General features: G+C 45.0%; 1 protein-coding gene across 1 annotated transcript; it reads left to right on the forward strand.

The window, feature by feature from the left end:
* Positions 1-4,881: 4,881 nt before the first annotated feature.
* On the forward strand, positions 4,882-18,306 carry LOC146426510 (uncharacterized). Its single transcript, XM_085039894.1, has 5 exons — positions 4,882-4,906; positions 14,216-14,479; positions 15,517-15,564; positions 16,592-16,697; positions 17,347-18,306. The coding sequence occupies exons 2-5, from the start codon at positions 14,275-14,277 to the stop codon at positions 17,360-17,362; spliced, it is 375 nt and encodes a 124-aa protein (XP_084896020.1). The 5' UTR covers positions 4,882-4,906; positions 14,216-14,274; the 3' UTR covers positions 17,363-18,306.
* The last annotated feature ends 431 nt before the right edge of the window (positions 18,307-18,737 follow it).

An 18,737-nucleotide genomic window follows, 5' to 3' on the forward strand; every position in this document is an offset into this window, starting at 1 on the left:
GAATTGCTTCATTTCTGTCTTGCTGTTGGCTGTTTTGAGTGGCACAGTTTTGGGAAGCACCATGCTTGCAGCCCTGCCATTCCCCAGGTGTCCCTTGGGTTTGGTTTTCCCACATGTCCTCCTGCCTTCTGCTCCTGCATGCTCTGGTGGAGAGCCAAAGCTTCTCTGCATGCCTGTTCCCATTGCCCTCTTCCCTCTGAGCATGGCTGGATGTGTTTGTCACAGAGAGCTGACCCTTCACTGGGACACTTTTCCCCTCCATCCTGCAGTGGCTCCAGGGCTCCTGCTGCTCTCCCCTGTCTCTGCACTCAGCAGGGTTAGTGTGGCACTGCAAGCAGCACTGGGTGAGCAATGGGGATTGCCACAAGGACACCTCTGGAGTCACACAAGGCTCCTGGGATGGCAGCCTCTGCCTCGGGATCCATTCTGCTGCCCCTGCAGCCTGGCAGGGCTGGGCAAAGGCTGGGGGAGAGCTGCTGCTCTGCAGTGCCCTGCTGGGCTTTTTGTTAGGGGAGGAAATGCTGTGTGATCCTAGTGCTGGCTTCAACAAGATGACCTTTGGCTCAGGGACAAGACTGACCATCCAGCCCAGTGAGTGAGCAGCTTTCCTGTGTGTCCTTTGTCCAAAGTCCTTCAGTGTCCACTGGGAATTGGAATTGCTTCATTTCTGTCTTGCTCTTGGCTGTTTTGAGGAGCACAGTTTTGGGAAGCACCATGCTTGCAGCCCTGCCATTCCCCAGGTGTCCCTTGGGTTTGGTTTTCCCACATGTCCTCCTGCCTTCTGCTCTGTCCCAGCATTAAGATACTTACTTTGAGACACTCTTGTGCCTGGAAGCATTTCCAGGAGGAGGATTTGCTCCTCAGAAAATCTGCTCTGGCCATGGCAATGCCATGCTGATAGTCCATGAGTGCAAAGGGACAGAGGGGAGGTTTAGGAGAGACACAGATGGATGAACTTGTGCTCAGAGCTGTGTGGGGCTGTGCAAAGGGCCAGCTCTGGGCTCCTTCAACTGCTCTGCTCCTGGGACAAGAGCTCCAATTCCCTTGGGCTCAGGGGCTCCAGGTTCCTCTAGGAGTGTCTCACACTGTGTGAACACTAACACAGCAAAGCTCCACTTTGGGCCAGGGACAAAGCTGCACCTCCTGCCAAGTACGTTTGCTGCTGCTGCTCCTTCCCTCCAGGCTGCCTCCTCTTGCTGCATTCCTGCTCTGTGCACCTTAGGATCAGCAAGAGAAGTCAGGGGTGTGGGAGATAGACAGAGAGGATTTGTGTTTGCCCAGCTCTGGCATGGCTGGGCAAAGCTGGGGGAGATCTGCTGCTCTGCAGAGGCTTTGGGCTTTTTGTTAGGGGAGGAAGTGCTGTGTGATAACTACAAGGTGACCTTTGGCTCAGGGACCAGACTGTCCATCCAGCCCAGTGAGTGAGCAGCTTTCCTGTCTCTCCTCTACCCAAAATCCTTGATGTCCCCTGCAGCACCCTGCAGACACTGCTGGTCTGTGCATGGCAAAGCAGGTTGGAAGGAGAACAGAGATGCTCCTTCATTCCTTGCTGCTGATGGGAACCTTCAGGGGAGCTTCTGAGATGGTGGAAATGCACAAAAACTCCCACTTGAGCAAGGAACTGTTCTTGAAACAAGGTTTCAGGAATGGATTTTCCCTTGTTCTGGGTAGCAGCAGTGCCTCAGAGCCTGTTGTATCTGACAGCTGTGCAATAGCTTTGTGCAAAGGCATTTGCAGGGCTGACAGGGACCTTTTGGGATTCAGTGTGTCGAAAATTATACTGTGCAGTGAGAGTGACCATTTGCTGTGGAAAGGGAACTGTGCTTTCAGTGTGATCCCACAGACAGCCAGTGCCATGGGAAACTGGAATTCCTTCATTTTTCTCATTTTGCTAATGGTTTAGCACTAAAAATCCTGTGAATGTAACAATTAAACTGTCCAGAAGCCCCCAGGTCATGTCTTGAGGTTTGTCCCATTGCTTTGGCTACCTCGAGGTATTTTACAGTGTCCAAGTGAATGTAATGAGGGATTTTCCCTCACTCTGACCTGATTTGGGGCTGTGCTGCAGGCACTGTCACTCCTCAGCAATTCCTGAGCTCGTTTTGTCTCTGCTGAAGCAGCTCTGGAAGCTGAGGTGATCAGCACAGATTGACAGAAGCAGAACAGGTAAATCACCCAAACATGGAGTGGAGGAGGATCAGAGTGTCCAAAGGAAAGAGCCCAAAATATCAATCTTCATGAAACAAAAGCCCATTTGATAAAGTGTTGTAGCTGCACTGACAATGTGGGCATTAAAGAATTTTTTTAATGTATTACTGAGTATTTTAACTTAAATTGAAAGAAATGAGGAGCACAAGTTTGGACTTTGAGGTTCAAATACAAACTAATGTCAGCTAAATGTGTTTAAAAAGGGATGAATTTTTAAATGTAGTTTCTCTGTGTGTTGGAAAATTTTCTGGACACTTCATGCTTTGAATATATGCAAGTGATTGGACAAACCTGGAGGAAACACAGTGTGCTTTCCTTGCTTTAAAATCTGGGGAATTTTCCTTTCTTTTCTTTGGGGTTGTTGGTTTGGTTTTTTTTGTTTGTTTCTTTGTTTTAATCTTTCAATGACTTTAGGTCATTATTTCATGGGAGGAATGCTGGGGTGTAATGACTGCTATAGACAGGCTTGAAAGCCTGAGCTGGCTTCTCTTCCTGTGAAAATCCCAAACTGCAGAGCTACTAATTCAGAAGTAAAAGCTGCATTAGGCACTTAAATACCCATAGCCCCATCTTTCCATGGAGCAAGTGCTGCATTTTGGATCAGTTTTCAGTGTCTGGAGCAGACAAGCTGTGTTTGATGTGGAATTCATGGCCTCAAGGGTGGTTTTTGTTGGATCCTTTCTCACTGTGTGAATAATGCCTACAATGTCATCTTTGGAAAAGGGACAAAGCTGCTTGTGAAACCAAGTAAGAAATGTGTTTATGTGCATTTACCTCCTTTCTGGTGGGTATAGCTTTGAACAGCAGACAGGCTTTTAGCACCAGGGCTTGGGAACCCAAGGAATCAGCTGGTTGAAATGCACCACTCATTTCAATTACTAAAATCCTTCTTGGATTGTCTGTCAGAGCTGAGAGGGACATGTTGAAGGAGAGAGATTCCATCTGTGGGGAATTTTCCTGTGTTTTCTCAGGCTACAGAAGGGACCTTGACTCAGCAAGGCCATGAATTTCCTCCTTCACTCCCCCCTGCTCTCTCCTTTCACCTGAGCAGACAGAGGTGCTGAGCCCTCTTGCTCAGGGATAGACAGTTCATGCCATGGCCATCCACACCTCTGGGAGTTGGGCTGGGATGCTGCTGGCTCTGTCTGGCACAGCCCAGGGAGCTCCTTTGCTCTGCAGAGGAAAGGATGAATTCCCAATGCTCTTGTTTGCACCACAATCCCAGCTCTCAGCCCTGCTGGGATGAGCTTCCCCAGAGATTTCCTTCCAAGGCTGAAGGTATTCTTGGGTTCCAAGCCCTGGTTTTGGATGGAAGGAGCTGAGCTGCTGGAAGCTTCTGGAGGAGGAAGTGGCAGGAGAGCTGATGGTTTTTGTTAGGCTATGAAGGACTGTGTGATCTCAGGGAACTACAAATTGGTCCTGGGGACAGGGACACGTCTGCTTGTGAAGCCCAGTGAGTACAAGGCTGCCCAGCTGGAGAATTCCTGAGCCCTGCTATCCCTGTCCTCCCTTCCCACCTCCCTGAGCTCTGACCTTCAGCTGACTGGAGCAGCCATCCCTGGGATAGGGAGAGAATCTGCTGCTTTGCCAATTCTTCCCCACCCTGCTCTCCTCTTCCTCAGCAAGTGGATCTGCCTTTGGGCTGCAAAACATGTGCCAAATTCCAGGGCCAGCCACAGCTCTCACAGCCACCTTGGAAAGTCACCCACAGGCAGAGCTGGGCAGTGTCCATGAGCTCCTGCACTGGCCCAGGTGCCCCTGATTCTGGGAAAGCCTTGCCATGGCTGGAGTTGTGTGCCATGGGGGCTGAAAATGGGGAAAGGCAAAGGGAACTGCTGCTTGTTGGGAGAGAGCTGGGGAGTAGATGTTGAGTTGTTCCAGGGAATGTCAGCAGGCTGGAGCCTGTTGTGGCAGGGAGCTTTGCTGGATTTGCAGGTGTTTGTGCTTGAGATCAGTGCAGAGCTGCCAGAGAGGTTTTTGCAATGAAATGTCTCAGGGTGTAAATGTCGCAGCCAGAGTGATTTTTGGGAAGGGGACAGTGCTTTCAGTGCTGCCAGGTGAGCAAGCCCTTGGCCTGGGGAGTGGAGTTGCTTCATTTCTGTCTTGCTCTGGGTTGTTTTGAGAGGCACAGTTTTGGGAAGCACCATGCTTGCAGCCCTGCCATTCTCCAGAATGAGCAGAAATGGAGAGCAAGGCTGGAAAAGGTGGAACCCCTGTGGCATTGCAGAGATGCCTCCTGGAGCTGGAAATCTGGAAATCTGTGCTGCTGGGGAGCTGGGCTGTGTCAGGGACTCTGATCCAGGGCTGCTCCAGGCTGTTATTTCCATCCCTTTTCCATTCCAGTGCAAGCAGTCTTTGGGGCAAAGATCCTAAACTGCTCCCTGATAACTGAGGGGTGAGTTCTTCCCATCTCTGACATGCTTAGTGGCCAAAGTCAAATGCAGTTATCCCCAGGGATCTGAATAGAGAAAAAGGCATTTGTCAAAGAGAGACCAGAGGAGTTCTCTGGAAATCTGTGTGGGTATTTATAGCCTCTTTCAGGGGCTGATCTGGGATTGAATTTATCCCAGCCTTGCAAAAGCCCCTGAGGGTGCTGGATGGAGAGGCACATTTTGTAAAGAGCTGTCACACAGTGCTGGTACTGGAAACTGGGGAAAACTGATCTGGGGCAGTGGAACCAAACTGCTGGTGGTCCCAGGTGAGTTGTCTCTCCTCTGAGCCAAACTGGACTCGACAAGAACATTTCAGCTGCACAAAGAGCAGTGCAAGGGCTTTGTGGAGAAATTTGGGGTGGTTTTAGTATTCCCAGGGAAGAAGTGGGAGACTTTGTGCTTAACCAGTGTCCACTCGAAATGCATCTATGCTGTGGAAAAGAAGTGTTGGAAAAGTGACAAGTAGGTGAAATGCAAGAGCAGGAATGTGTAAGATCAAATCTGGTTTCTGAGATTTGGGAAACCAAACCCAGTGGAAGACTTCAGTCCACTCCAAGCCAGGGTTATTGTTTGCAAAGGAGTGGCAAAATGCAGTTCAGGATGTTGGCAACAAGCAATAGCAGTGTTCTCTGGCTTCCTGCTGTATCTGCTGGGAGCTGTGGAACTGGAGCTATGATCCAGAGAGCAGAGATGGGAATGGCACAAGCTGTGGGTCTTTCCCAGTGTTGTGGGAATTGGGAGGATGAGTTTGGACTATCTTGGCTGAATTACATGGTTTAGGGATGAACATGGCACAGTGGGGTTATGGGCTGGACTTGATGGCCTTAGAGGGCTCTTCCAACCTGAACAACCCTATATTGCTCTGATTCTAAGTATGGATCATTCCAACATGAGGTGCAGCCTGCAGAGGAGGACATGGCAAGAGAAGAGAGCAGGAAGGTGACACAGGCTGGTGAGACTCAACAGCAGCTGACAGGAGGCTCCAAACACACCCTGGGAAGTTGTGTGTGCACACAGTGATAGGGAGATGTTGCTGCTGTGTGGAGACAGAGGACAGGAGACACAGATGATGAATTAGCCAGGTGGAGGAACGAGGCTGATGTGTTTGTTTATGCTGAGGTAATGCAGCCAGTAATGTTGGTGAGCTGCTTTTAACAAAACCTTGCATTGCCATGTTCAGTCTTCACCCAGCAAACTCACATCCCAGTGCCCCATTTTGCAAAGCCTTGTGTCACAGTGCAATACTGGGACTTATGGCAAGGTCACCTTTGGAGCTGGAACCAAACTCATGGTTTCTCCAGGTATGTCTGAATCCCCAGATGGAAGTGCTTCTTTCAGTTTATGAGTTATTTTGCCTATTTTGCCAGCCCACAATATATTAGCAATAGAACTATGAATTTTCAGGTATTGTGATATTGAGAGCAAGTGAATCCCATGGCTGCAAGAATTCTCCCCTCCTTATTCCTGAGAAAGAACATAGCAGAAGTTTTACAGTGCAAGAGGATTTTTCTGGGAAAGCCAACAGGAAGCTCCTAAATCAAGTTGCTCCTTTCAAATCAAAGCATAATGGTGAAAGGGCAGCAGAGACCAGCAAAACACAGAGGGGTGGAACTGATTTCATGGAGCTGTAGTGGGTAAAAAGGACTTTTCTAGTATGTGGGTGGAAATAGTTGGAGATAACCAGACGTGTTGGGTCTCTGCTTTGGAGATCCTTGTAACCTTAGGGGATTTCTGTCATTCTGTCAACACCAGGCAGTCAGGAAGCTCAGGGAGCTTAGCCTTGAAAATGACACCAAGTTTGTATCACAGCCAGTTTGTGTTGAGTCCTGGGGATTCACCTTGGAGCTTTAGAAGTGAACATCTGCAACTGGTGGAGGACAGAGTGAGCAGCCTTAAAACCAAGGGTGGGATGGATATTTGGGCAGAGGGGAAAGAGGGCAAGAAGCAAAGTTAATTACTGAATTACTTTGGTGGAAGGATGGAAAAGTGGCCCTTACCACAAAGTATTTTTTTCTGAGCAAAAGAGGATGGAAAAAAAAGTATGCTTTGACTGTTGCTGCCACAAGTGTATGGAAAAAAAAATCCCCCTACCTCCTACACATCTTCTCTTGTTCTCTTTTGTCTCTTTTGTAAAAGAGAAAGAAAGTAACAGATCCCAAGATACCAATATTTTTTTCTAAATGTATCAAATTTTCCAAAATTCTTAAAACTATATTTAGGATTATTTAATATCAAAACTCTTTGAGTTTACTCTCGAAAAGTAATATTTCCATTTCTTAAAATAGTAGCGACTCTTAAGGTAATTTCAACATGAAAGTTAAAAAACACAACAACAACATAAAGAAAGTATTCATTCTGAAAACCTCTGAGGAAGATTCTCTTATTTTAAATGACCCCCCTGACCCTCTTCAAAAACATCTTGAGGGAAATGAGAATCTCAAGTTTATATTGAGCCAAGCAAGCTAAAGGAGCTATAAATCAAAGCTCTGCCTGAGTTCATGAATGTCTCCAGATCATCAGTCCCTAGGGGAGCTGTGAAGTAACAGTAAATAAATTAATTTTTGAGAGAAGGACCTGACTGGCAGAATAAATCAATGATGAATAAGATGAAGAATAGAAGTTGTGAGGCAGGTGGCTTTCTGGAAACAATGGGACAAATATGATTGAGGGGAATATTAAGGAGAATGTGTTTGGGAGTGCAAAATGCCACATGAAAAGAAAGTCGGTAGGAGGAAAAGTCCTAGGTCAATGGATCTGTCTGTTCACAGAGATAAACAGGATTTGTTTTGGTGGAATATTTAACTGCTGAAGGCTCCATTCAGTACTGCCCTGGATATTGTAGAGGTCTGTGCTAATGTGTGACTATGGAGGTGGTTATAAACTCACATTTGGATCTGGGACAAGACTTCTGGTTTTGCCAGGTACATTTATCCTGAGCTTTTTACAGATTTGCCAGTTTGTGAATACACACCATGGTCTGGGGAATGGCAGCTGCCACAGGCATTGTAGCCCTGCTCAAGCAGTGGCATTCAGCTCAGGACTGCTGTCCAAGCTGGCAGAACATCCTCTCAGAGCTCCTCTGACTGAATTCTGGGAGCAGCTCAGACAAATCCTGGTTCTGCTCTTCTGCAAAGTCAGTAGTGGATTTGTTCTCTCCTAAGAGAAAAGTCATGGATTATGTAAGTCATGTTCTCCTCAAGAAAAGTCCTGGATTATGTAAGTCAGATGGAAATGCACTGGAAAATGAGGATATTTACAATATTTGCATTGCCAGCCAAGAGCCAGCACTGTGCACTCAGAGCCCAGAAAGCCAACTCCATCCTGGGCTGCATCCCCAGGAGACTGAGGGATTGGTTTTCCTCCTCTGCCCTGCCCTGGAGACTCCACCTGCAGAGCTGTGTCCTCCTCTGGGCTCCCAGCACAGCAGGGACAAGGAGCTGCAGGAGGGGATGCAGAGGAGAGACACAAAAATGCTCAGAGGGATGGAGCAGCTCTGCTGTAAGGACAGGATGAGAGGGATTGTGCTGTTTAGCCAGGACAAGGCTCCAGAAAAAACTTTATTTCAGCCTTTCAGTACTTAAAAGTACTTTCAGACTGGTGAGAAAGAATGATATTAAGTCTTCAAAACAACCTGTAGTGACAGGACAGGGAGTAATGGTTTTAAACTAAAAGAGGGTAGATTCAAACTGGAGTTAAAGAAATTTTTTTATTATGAGAGCAGTGAAACCCCAGCACAGGTTGCCCAGAGAGGTGGTACAAACCCCATTCCTGGGAGCATTCAAGGTCAGGCTGGATGGGACTCTGAGCAGTCTTACCCACCTGAAGTTGTCCCTGGTCACTGCAGGAGAGTTGACCTAGATGACCTTTAATGTTCCCTTCCAATCCAAATCACTCTGTGGTTCTGTGATTTAGAAAATATCCCCTTAGGGTGATTATTAGGGGGAAATTTTAGCTGGTCTTTGTTTGTATCAGAACACCACCAGGGAACATTGCACTGTAACATTTTTTGTGTGTGTTGGAATGGGGATTGACTGCCTTTTAGCTGGATTATCTGTAAGGACACTGTGTTATCCACTAGATTTGATGGAGGGACACTGTGTTATCCACAAATATTGCAAGGGGATTCTCTTTGCCACTGGGACTTGCAGGTTTGCTGAGCTGTCGCAGCTGCAGGACCATTTGTAATGCTCCAGGATCTACACAGCTGGGAGACAGAGTGGGAATTCCCAAAAAAATTGAGTTATCAGAGTGCCTGGGAGGCTCCAAGACCTGGGCAGGGGCACAATGTGCCACTGAAACCTGTAAGGACATAACTAACTAAGGCCAAGGGAGTCCTAGCAAAGGTTTCCTGGGCCATGGGAGTTATGGGGATGGAGAGAGATACAACTGACATCAGGAAAAAGAGCCTTGGTGGAGATAAAGCAAGTGGGTAGTAAATAGGAGAAAAGCTGGACTGAAAGGCTGTGGCTTGCATGGCTCAGTGAACTGGAATTTTAGGTGATTTACAGATGGAAAAGCAGATAATTCCTTGTATTGCCCTAAAAGACATAACACCACACAACTGTAACCAGCGAGTGAATGAACTTTTTTTTATTTATTTGATCTGTGTTTCTGATCCTGATAATTTTCTAGTAGATTTATTTGGTACTTTGACAGTGTCTTAAGTCAGCATGTTTCATCATTGCTCCCTTAAGTTATCCCCTGCTCTGGGCAGTCAGTTTGCATTGCCAAACCTGCCCATGTTTTTGTAGAGGTTGGCAGCAGTGTGCCAGCCAGGGGTTTGCTAAACTCACCTTTGGAATTGGAACCCAACTTGTTGTTACCCCGAGTAAGTCTGAGCTTTCTGTTCCATATTAACACCAGGACTGGTAAATCATTTGTTTATTGGGTAGATGGACCAGGGAATTTCATGGAAGCATATTCTGATTTGTTTTCAGCTTGCCTTGGCAAAAGCCAGTTGGAATAGATTTGCTGCCTTGGAATGCCTGGCTGTGGTGTGGAGAGGACACACTGCAGGGCAGAGCAGCAGGAGAAGGTGGTGATGTTCACCCAGCTTTCATAACCTCCCAGGTTTAATAAACTCCTTGGTGGCTGGAGGTTCTTCTGACTAAGGGCTTAGAGACTGGATTTTCTGTGGCTCAGCCTAAGAGAACATGCCATGATCTCTCTGTTTTAAAATCCATGACTGTTGTATGATTCTAAGATTTTTTTTTTTTTTTCTAGAAACAAAATCTCTGCCATATAAAATAGAAAACTTGATCTGGCAATTGAAAACCGGTCTGATTTTGGAAGAAAAAGCATGGAAAAGGATTTTGTGAAAATGGCAAAGGTTCTCATGAGCAGCCACTCCAAGTCTTTTTGTTTCCAGGCAACTGTCTGGGTTAATCCATCTCAGTCACCTGCAAGACAGTGGATTAGAAAAGCAGAATTGCTCCTTCTGATCCCCAAAAATCTTTTCTCTGCATTGTTGAAAGGAGCAACAGAGGAGATCATAGCAATTCTCTCCTGTGGTGTAGATGGTGCATGAATAGATCCAGACATGAACAGCAATAGGGTATGGCTCCCCAAAATGAAATACAAGAAAAATTCATCTCTATTTTTTCTGAATGTGAACACTTGCTAAAAGTCCAGGATTTGTTCTGGTTTGATACTAGAGGACTATTTATTCCATTGAGCACTTGATTTCTTCTCACATAATGGGTATCTTCCTCTATTAATTCACTATTACTTGTAGTTCAGTGGGAAATCTTTCTTTTAAAAGGTTTGTGAGAAAGACTTTGGATGGTTTTGGTAGTTTGACTTCCCCAAGTATAATTACAGAGGAAATAACCATCACATTTTTTTGGAAGGAGACCAGAATTATGCCTGAACTCTGTCAGTGAAGCAGAATATTCACATTTGCAAACACTGAATCTCTCCTCAGAGTCTCTGCACTTTGGATGACTTGGCTAAAGCTGGACTGGGACCTGCTTTTGGGTGCCTGAGTGTCTCCAGACAGAGTCTAGAAAGTCTAGGAAGGGTTCCAGTCCTGAATGTGTTCATCTGGTCTTGCTGTAACCATCCCAGCATCCAGCTGGGAATGGAAAAAATGAAGAACATTTATTTCAGTGATAAAGAAGATTTGGAGACACTTTCTAGACTTTCCCCCTGGGAAGAAATTAAAATTTCTTCATCTGGGAGCTAAGCTGTTTTCAGTATTTCTACAAAACAACAGATTTCAGAGGACCTCTGGCAGAGCTTTTGGAACATGATTTGGAGGACAGAGAGGAAAAATCAGTAAAGTGCTTGTTAACTCATTGGAGTAGCTCCTGTGGGGACAAAATCAGCCTGTGTGAGTGTGCAGGGGGTAAAAGTGTCCCTGGAGCTGGGCAATAGCTCCAGGCTGACTCTAGCTGTGCAGTGTCATGTCTCAGGCTTGATGCCTTAAAAGCTGCTAAAAATATGAGGCAGATATAGCAGTATAGGGGGAAAGGGTATTATCTTGGTTTTAATAGGATGTGCACCAAGGATCCTCATAGTTTCAGCAGCTTTTAAGGCATCAGGCTGAAAAATGGTTAACAGCATCAAAGATTCTGTCACACCAGTTCCAGTCTGAGCAGTTTGCTTTGGAAGGAATGGAAAATGTGATAATATTCTGCATTATACCAGCTGGGAATTTAAAGCAGTTCAGGATTTCTATTGGAGCTTGTGTGGAGGGAAAAGGAAAAAGGGCACAGGCCTCAGTCTGATGTCAGAACAGGGTTCTGCTGCTCTCTCCCTGAAATCAGCCTCTGGTTGGCTGCCTCTGTAAACTGGGCAGGAATAGCATTCCAGCAGCTCCTGTTCTCTCTTCTTCTCTCCTGCCTTGGTGCTTCTGCTTTATTTCTCCCTCCTCCTTGGTGGAAACTAGATTAAGGATCAGTGGACTGGTACAGTCATAGCAGAGAGACCTGAAAAACTGGAAGACATCCTTCAGTGAAGATAAAATTAGGCAGCATGGACAGCTCAGAGCATCCTTAATTCCTTCTCACTCTCTCCTGTAAACAGAGGTCATAAATGCACAGCATCTCCAGCACAAGCAGCAGCTCATGCAGGCTGACTAACAGGTCCCAGGGCTGTGGTTAGAGGAGGTGGTATTTACCAAAACTATCTGCAAACTTTCACAGCAGTGTGCAAATGCACAGAGGAGCTTACAGGAACCAGGCTGCAACACCAGAGCTGAGGCTGCCACTGCTCTGAGTAAGAACAGGAAAATAATATTTTGCAAAACAGGCGCTGCTGAGGCTTCCTGTGAAAAACAGACTTTATTGTTTTGTGTGTTCAACATCAAAGCATTGCACAGATTGAAAGGGAGAAAAACACCCTAATTTGGAGAGAGGAGGATGTTTATCTCTTAAGAAAGCACAGTACTTGTTATGAGAGAGAAGCAGAGCAGCTCCATAAATTCCTCCTCTTCCCTTTCATTTCCATGTCCCCCATGGCAGATCTACCCTGACTCATCTGTATTTTATACAAGGATCTATCATCAGGCTTTTTATCAGCTCCTGCCTTCTCTCCCTAACAAACAATCACGATTTCCAAAACACTAACTGGGAGAATGGGAGGTGGGGATGGGGTTAAGGCAATCCCATCATACATTTCTGTATTTCTGCACAGTTTGCAAAGAGTCTCATCAGGTTCTTCAAAGCCAGGGCAAAGCTAGAATGAACGAATTACAATTCAGGAGATGGGCCAGAGAATGAACCCTTGGGCTTTGGGGATTAGTTTTTTCTGAGATTGTGCTAATAGAGAAGTATGGCTATTTCTCTAAGGTGCCAAAAACTGGGAATAAAACAGATGAGGAACATTTATTTCAATGATAAAGAAGACTTTGAGACACTTTCTAGACTTCCCCCATGGGAAGAAATTAAAATTTCTTCATCTGGGAGCTAAGATATCTTCATTACTTCTACAATATTTATCAGTGAGGTGTGTGAACAGGGAGAAAGCAAAGATTAATCTAAACTCTCCATCCTACACAATAACACTTCATCAGTTTATAAATGTGAACTGAAGCTCTCATTGAAATCTGTGAAGGCTGACAGAAAATGCAGCCACAGGGTTGCTGAGAGTTCCAAACCTGCATTGTGGCTCCAGAATGTCTGTAATGATATTTCATCCAGTCATCATGAGAGCACTGCAGTGTCTGGAACATTTTACTGTTAGCCATGAACAAAGCTTCAGGAATGCACCTTCTCAGAGAATCAGATGAAATGTGTGTTCTGAGTACAAGTTTGTAAAGCTAAATATGCAAAAAAGGGTTTAACCACAGGTTATGTTTTGATATGTGTGGAAAATCCCAGTCTGACTGACTTGCCAACAGAGTTTGAAGCAACAAAACAGTAATGAGCCCCAGGCGTCTTACATCTGCAGCCTTTAGTGCCTCCAACCCCTCTCTGCAGGGTAAAATTGTGCAAAACAATTTGGTACTGCACTGTCAAATAGTGGAACATGAGGAAACATTTGTTTGCTTCCCCTTTCTTTCCCTGTGTTCCTCCTTTGAAGTAACTCCTGGAGTTTTCTGCTGTAGGAGCAGCATGGTGGTGAATTTGGACACCCTTGGGATTCAGGGGTTCATCTACTGCCCCTCAGGACATGGGGAGGAAGTGGGATTTTGCTTTGGTGGGTTTGACTGAACATTTGCAGAAGAAGCAGAATGGCCCTGGGCTGCTCAGCTCTCTCAAAAATCACAAAATGGTTTGGGTTGGGAGTGTCAGGAAAATTAATCCACAAACACCAGAGGTTTATGTCCAAAAAGGAGACAGAGGAGTCATGTAACTTTACTCAGGGATAAAGGGAGAGGTTGTGGGCATCTCCCATTAGGTGTCTCAAATTGTTAGAGGACACAGCCTCTTTTTATCCTAATTTCCTGGCTGCATTTCCCCACTGGCTGAGGTACTTGAGAGGTACAGACTTCCCCAATGGCCTAATACAGATCTCCTTCCAATGTGTACTCCCTGCCCCTTCATTTCCTTGTGTCTGTTCTTTTAGCTAAATCCAGGGATTTAGCACAGTCTTGGGTAAACCAATCAGTGGAATTCCTATGGAATTCCCATTGTTTCTTTGGCTTTATCTCCCAGCAGACTCCCAGACTGTTTGTAAAGACACTTCCTTCTCATTCCTGTCAGGAGGGACCTTACAGATCACGTTCCAGCCATGGGCAGGAACACCTTCTGCCACACCAGGCTGCTCAGCTGCTCTCCCCACCTGTCACACTCATCCCTGCCAGGCTGCAGGGATGAAATGTTCCATGAAATGTCACAGGGGGGAATGTCTCAGTCAGATGTGGACATCCAGGGCTCTTTTCAGATGCTCCAGGAGTTCTGCCTGGCCACTCTGTGTCTCCCACACAGCACAAGTCAATAGAAGTAGCTCCTGCATCATCTGCTGTAGATGCTTTGGTTCTCTAAAGGTGTCCTAGCACAACATCCCAATGATCAGGCAACTTCCTGGTGGAAAAATGAAAAAACCTGCATTTCTAAGAGGTTTTATGTTAAGACTGAAGGAGCTATGAATGTCTAGACTCACCTAATGATTCTTCTTTTCTCCACTTCCAGAAGTTGCTCCATCTCCCTCAGTCTACAGGCTGACCTCTAAAGATGACAAGGATTTGGAAATGTGCCTTATCACGGATTACTCCCCAGAGAAGCTCACTGTGGACTCAGCTGAGCAGCACACATCTGCTATTGTGGAGGTGGCAACTGCTGAGAAAGGCGAGGAGTCCAGCTACCTGTCCACCTACTGGGCCAGGAGGGATGAGATGCACTGTGGTGCCAGCCACGAGAGCTTTGGACAGCTGGAGGGCAAGGACCCTGAGAGTGGTAATGGCACTGCTGGGGCTGTGGGCAGGGCTGGAGGTGCTCTGGGCTTTGGGGTGAGCAGGGCTGGGCTGCAGCTCCTAATGTCACTGAAACTGCGGGAAAAACAAAAACCCTCCAACAGCATTTTCAGTGTTAGAGAGTCAAGGCATTGCTTTATTATCTGGCCAGGATGTACCATGGAAATCATCTCATCCACACACAGCCTGGGTGTGCAGAGAGAATCATTCCATCACACATGGATTTTACTGGATTTTTCAGATATTTTATACAATCAAAATACATAGAAATGTACTGGTCAGTGTTCATTGGGCCAGAGTTGAGCAAACCCCCAGGATTCAGTTTCCCATTGGATCTGAATCTCCTCACCTCTGATGTTAATTAGATTTTTCATTCTCCAATTTTCCTATCAGTCCTTTCCTGGCCAGATGTCTTCAGCCCTGCTGGAGGTGCTCTGGGGTAGCTGTTTGTAGATAGCCACTGCTGGCTGCTGATGTTCTGCTGAGAGCTCTTTATCTTTTGGGTTCCTCCAGGCTGTTGATCTGCTGAGTCCATCAGACCTCACCTGGTAGAACAATGCCCTGGAAAGAATTTCCCAGGATAAAGACAAACAAAACCTTTTGACTAAAGTTATACAGAATTTTTAAACTGGTTTATTTTCCAACACCAACCCTGCAAGCAGTGCTCCCCTATGGTCCCACAAGACATGGGAATGTTGCCTCATTGCCTCTGCTTTTTTTCTCCTTCCTCCTTGGTGGAAACGAGATTAAGGATCAGTAGAGTTGTGCAGTCATAGCAGAGAGACCTTAAAAACACTCTGTGGGGGCATAGAAAGCTTGGAATTCCTTTGTCCAGTGGGACACTGAAGTTTAATTAGATCACATTTTATATACTTGCCCTGAAAAAAGGAGAAAAGAGTGTTTATGGGAGGGTTTGTTGGCCAAAAACTCTAATTTAGTCCTCCTAAGCAGAGATATCTTTGTAGACTTCTGAAGAATCAAATCAAATCAAATAATCAAATTTATTATTTCTCTCTGCAGGTGCCAGTGCTGTCTGTGTCACAGGGATGTCCCTACACTTCAGGACAGGTATGTAACACAGCATTTTAGGAGAAAATATTGGCCTGATTGAAGAAAATATCTTCCCAAGTTTTTGCTGATTTTCCACCCTTGCAGAATTCTTTTTCCAATTCAAAGAATTCTTGCAGAATTCTTTTTCCAAGCAAGAAGTCAGCCAGGAAACTTCCAAAAGGCTTTAAACATCGAGGCTGAAAGTCATGCTGTTGTGCAGCCAAAGCAGGCAGAGCCCACATGCCCTGTGAATCAGCTCTGCTCAGATCTCAGACTTCAGAAGAGTTGGGTTATTTTTGGGTGCACAAACACCTAATGGAACCACAGCTCAGCAGGAGGTTTCTGCTCTCTCTGCTCAGGGCTGCCCTGAAGCTGAGGTGCACCCGAGGCAGTTCTGCCCCAGCTCAGGCTGAGGAGGGCTGGGAGAGCCCAAGGATGTGTTTTTCCTGCCACTTCAAAGGGCAGAGCTTGGCCCTGAGCTTGCCCTGCTCACAGAGCAGCTCTGCTTTTGCAAATCTTTCCAAAACACCATTTCAGGGAAATACTCACCAGTAAACAAGGCTGGTTTGATCAGCCTTTCAGCTCTCAGAAAGGTTTTACTGATAAACATGCAATGAGGTTTTGCTGACAGCTCCCTACTTCTCCAGGATAGATCAATGTGTTTTCAAATGCAAACGGCTTTGAAACTTCAGATTAATATAAAATTCAAATACAATTCTGTGCTATGATTAAAATCAAAATTGTTTTCCCCCTGCCAACCTTTAAAAAAATTGAGAGAGGGGAAGGAGGGATGCCTCCAGCATCCTGGGTTCACAATGGACAGTATTTGAAACCAGTTAGATGGCTGGCAGGCTGGCATGTTGGATAATTAAGTGGTTATTGATGAAATTAAAATCTCTCAGTCCTGCTCCTATCTCGTTTCCTGTCCTACCAGCTAACTCCATCACACAAGGGAGCAGCTCCATTAAAAAAGGGCTTTTCAGTCTGTCTGGAGCACAAGGATGTCTCAGTGCTCTTGTGACTCTCATTTTCTCTTTTTTTCCAGATGAACACTTGAACACACTGTCGTTATCACAGCTGGGCCTCAAAATAGTTTTAATGAAAGGAATCATTTTTAATGTGCTGATGACGATGCTCATGTGGAAAAAAAAGTGAGTATGCTTGGGGGGAGCTGAAAACATCTGTCAGAAAACATCTGGATTGATTCACAGCTATGAATTCTTCTCTCTGGAATAGCTGTTAATGCAGTCTGTTTTTTTATTTTAAAAATTTATATTTGAAAAAAAGATTTATTTTTTAAAAATTATATTTTTAAAGTAAAATCCCTCCATTCCTCTGGCCATACCATTTTTACCCACCCCTCAAGTACTCTTCCTTGTCCAGTTTTTTTTCCTTTCAAGACATTTCTCCCATCTTTTTCTACATCCATCCCTTCCCTTGCCTGCATTCATCCATCAGCTTTATCCCTCACCTTTCTCCAGCTGGGAAAGTTTGATGCTTATGGATTTTAATATAACTCCTAATATATTAGGTTTTTGCCCAGTGTCTCTTTCTTCTCTTTCTCTTGCCTGGACACTTCAGCTCTACAATTGTGCAGCCATGACTGTAACCCAAATCATAATAATAATTCATTTATTAATATATAATTCATTTATTCTTTGTTTTTGCTAAATAATATTTTAACAAAATATTATAACAAAATAATACAACAAATATAACAAAAATATAACAGAACTAAATATAATATAACAAAAATATTTTGTGAAATAATAATTCATTTATTCTTTGTTTTTGTTACAGGGCTGCCAGTAACTAGCTGGTGTAATCCTGAAGTAGCAAAACCATCAGCTTGGAGAGACCATCGTGAGCAAGAGGGAACACAGGAATATTCCTCGTGCAAGGGACATCACTTGCTGCTCCTGTGTGTCACACCAGCCATTGTATTCTGAATTGCTTTGTTTGCATGGCTATAGAACTACTCAAAATGAAACATTTCCAGCATTCTGCTCTCCAGCTGCCTGGGACATTCACCATACAGAGCCTCTTTTGCATGAAGCAGACTTTGCTATAACTAAACATTGCCAAACATCACTGATATTTGCGTTAAAACAACAACTTCAGCCTGGAGCAGTGCTGTTTGTTAAAAATATCCCTGCAAGCTAAATATCACCTGGGTGTGAATTTTTCCTATGTTGATAGGTTTAGGGTATTAACATCTCTCAGGGTGCACCTCAGACACCTTTTCAGGTGCAAATAGGACACTTTGAAAAGCAAAGGGAAACTTACTTGGGATGAACTGTCCTGCCACCTTTGCTAGATCAGAGCAAGATATCCTTTTTTTTTTTCCTAAAGGATATGCTGCAGGTCTCCAGGAAGTCCCAAATTCAGTGAAATTGTCACTTCTTTATCACAGGGGAAAAAAAAAAGAAAGAAACAGAATATTTTTTTATTATTTTTTAAAGTCTATTCTATCTGACCTTAACATCTTGTTAATTTAATCCAGTTTAAGATTTGGCTTTGTGTTTAGTAAAAATGCACACCACTTTTGTTCTTTTTGTTTGCTTCTAACAACCTGATATTTCACAAGTTTTTTTTATAACAATTGCATCAAAATATACTGAAATATGTACCTGTCCTTGTTGGAACAGTGCTTGCCTGTGACATCTGCATGCCGCTAATTCATGAACTGTTCTGGCACCCACATGATGTACTGGCATTTCTTTAGGCTGTTATCAAACAATTCTTACAAGAAATGCAAAACTTGTTTGTCTTTTGTATTTGTTGTTGGAGGCATTGCTTCACCCTTCAGCTGAGCTTTGGGAATGAAAGAGGGAAGGGGTTGGAGCCACCATGGAGGGTGGGAACAAAGTCCTTCTCCAGGACATCTGGGCTTTGTGTGAGAGAGAGAGAGAAAGGGGATCAAGGGCAGACTGTGCTGGGTGAGGAAAATGGTAAAAAGAAAATGGCCACAGTGAGGGGAGCAACCCTGTGCCAGCTTCCTGCTGCTGTGGGGGACACAGGAGCCTCAAGTGTCCTCTCTCCATGTCCCCAACTCCTGAGTGTCCCTGCAGAACAAGGCACTGCTTTGCAGTGATGGCATCAACCAACCCCCTTTGGCCCCAGGTTCTGTCTGCCCCTGGCAAGTCTGGAAGGGAAATGTTCTCCTTTTGTGGCATCAATTTCACCAATTT

This window comes from Lichenostomus cassidix, chromosome 27, assembly GCF_008360975.1.
Source record: "Lichenostomus cassidix isolate B80296 chromosome 27, HeHo_3.0, whole genome shotgun sequence".
Lineage (NCBI taxonomy): Eukaryota > Metazoa > Chordata > Aves > Passeriformes > Meliphagidae > Lichenostomus > Lichenostomus cassidix.

What these genes read in the sequence shown, in the direction of transcription:
- LOC146426510 (XM_085039894.1), top strand. Translation starts at nt 14,275, where the DNA reads ATGTGCCTTATCACGGATTACTCCCCAGAGAAGCTCACTGTGGACTCA. An exon ending in GGGCAAGGACCCTGAGAGTG is followed by an intron (nt 14,480 to 15,516) that starts GTAATGGCACTG and finishes TTCTCTCTGCAG; the next exon opens with GTGCCAGTGCTGTCTGTGTC. An exon ending in GTCCCTACACTTCAGGACAG is followed by an intron (nt 15,565 to 16,591) that starts GTATGTAACACA and finishes CTTTTTTTCCAG; the next exon opens with ATGAACACTTGAACACACTG.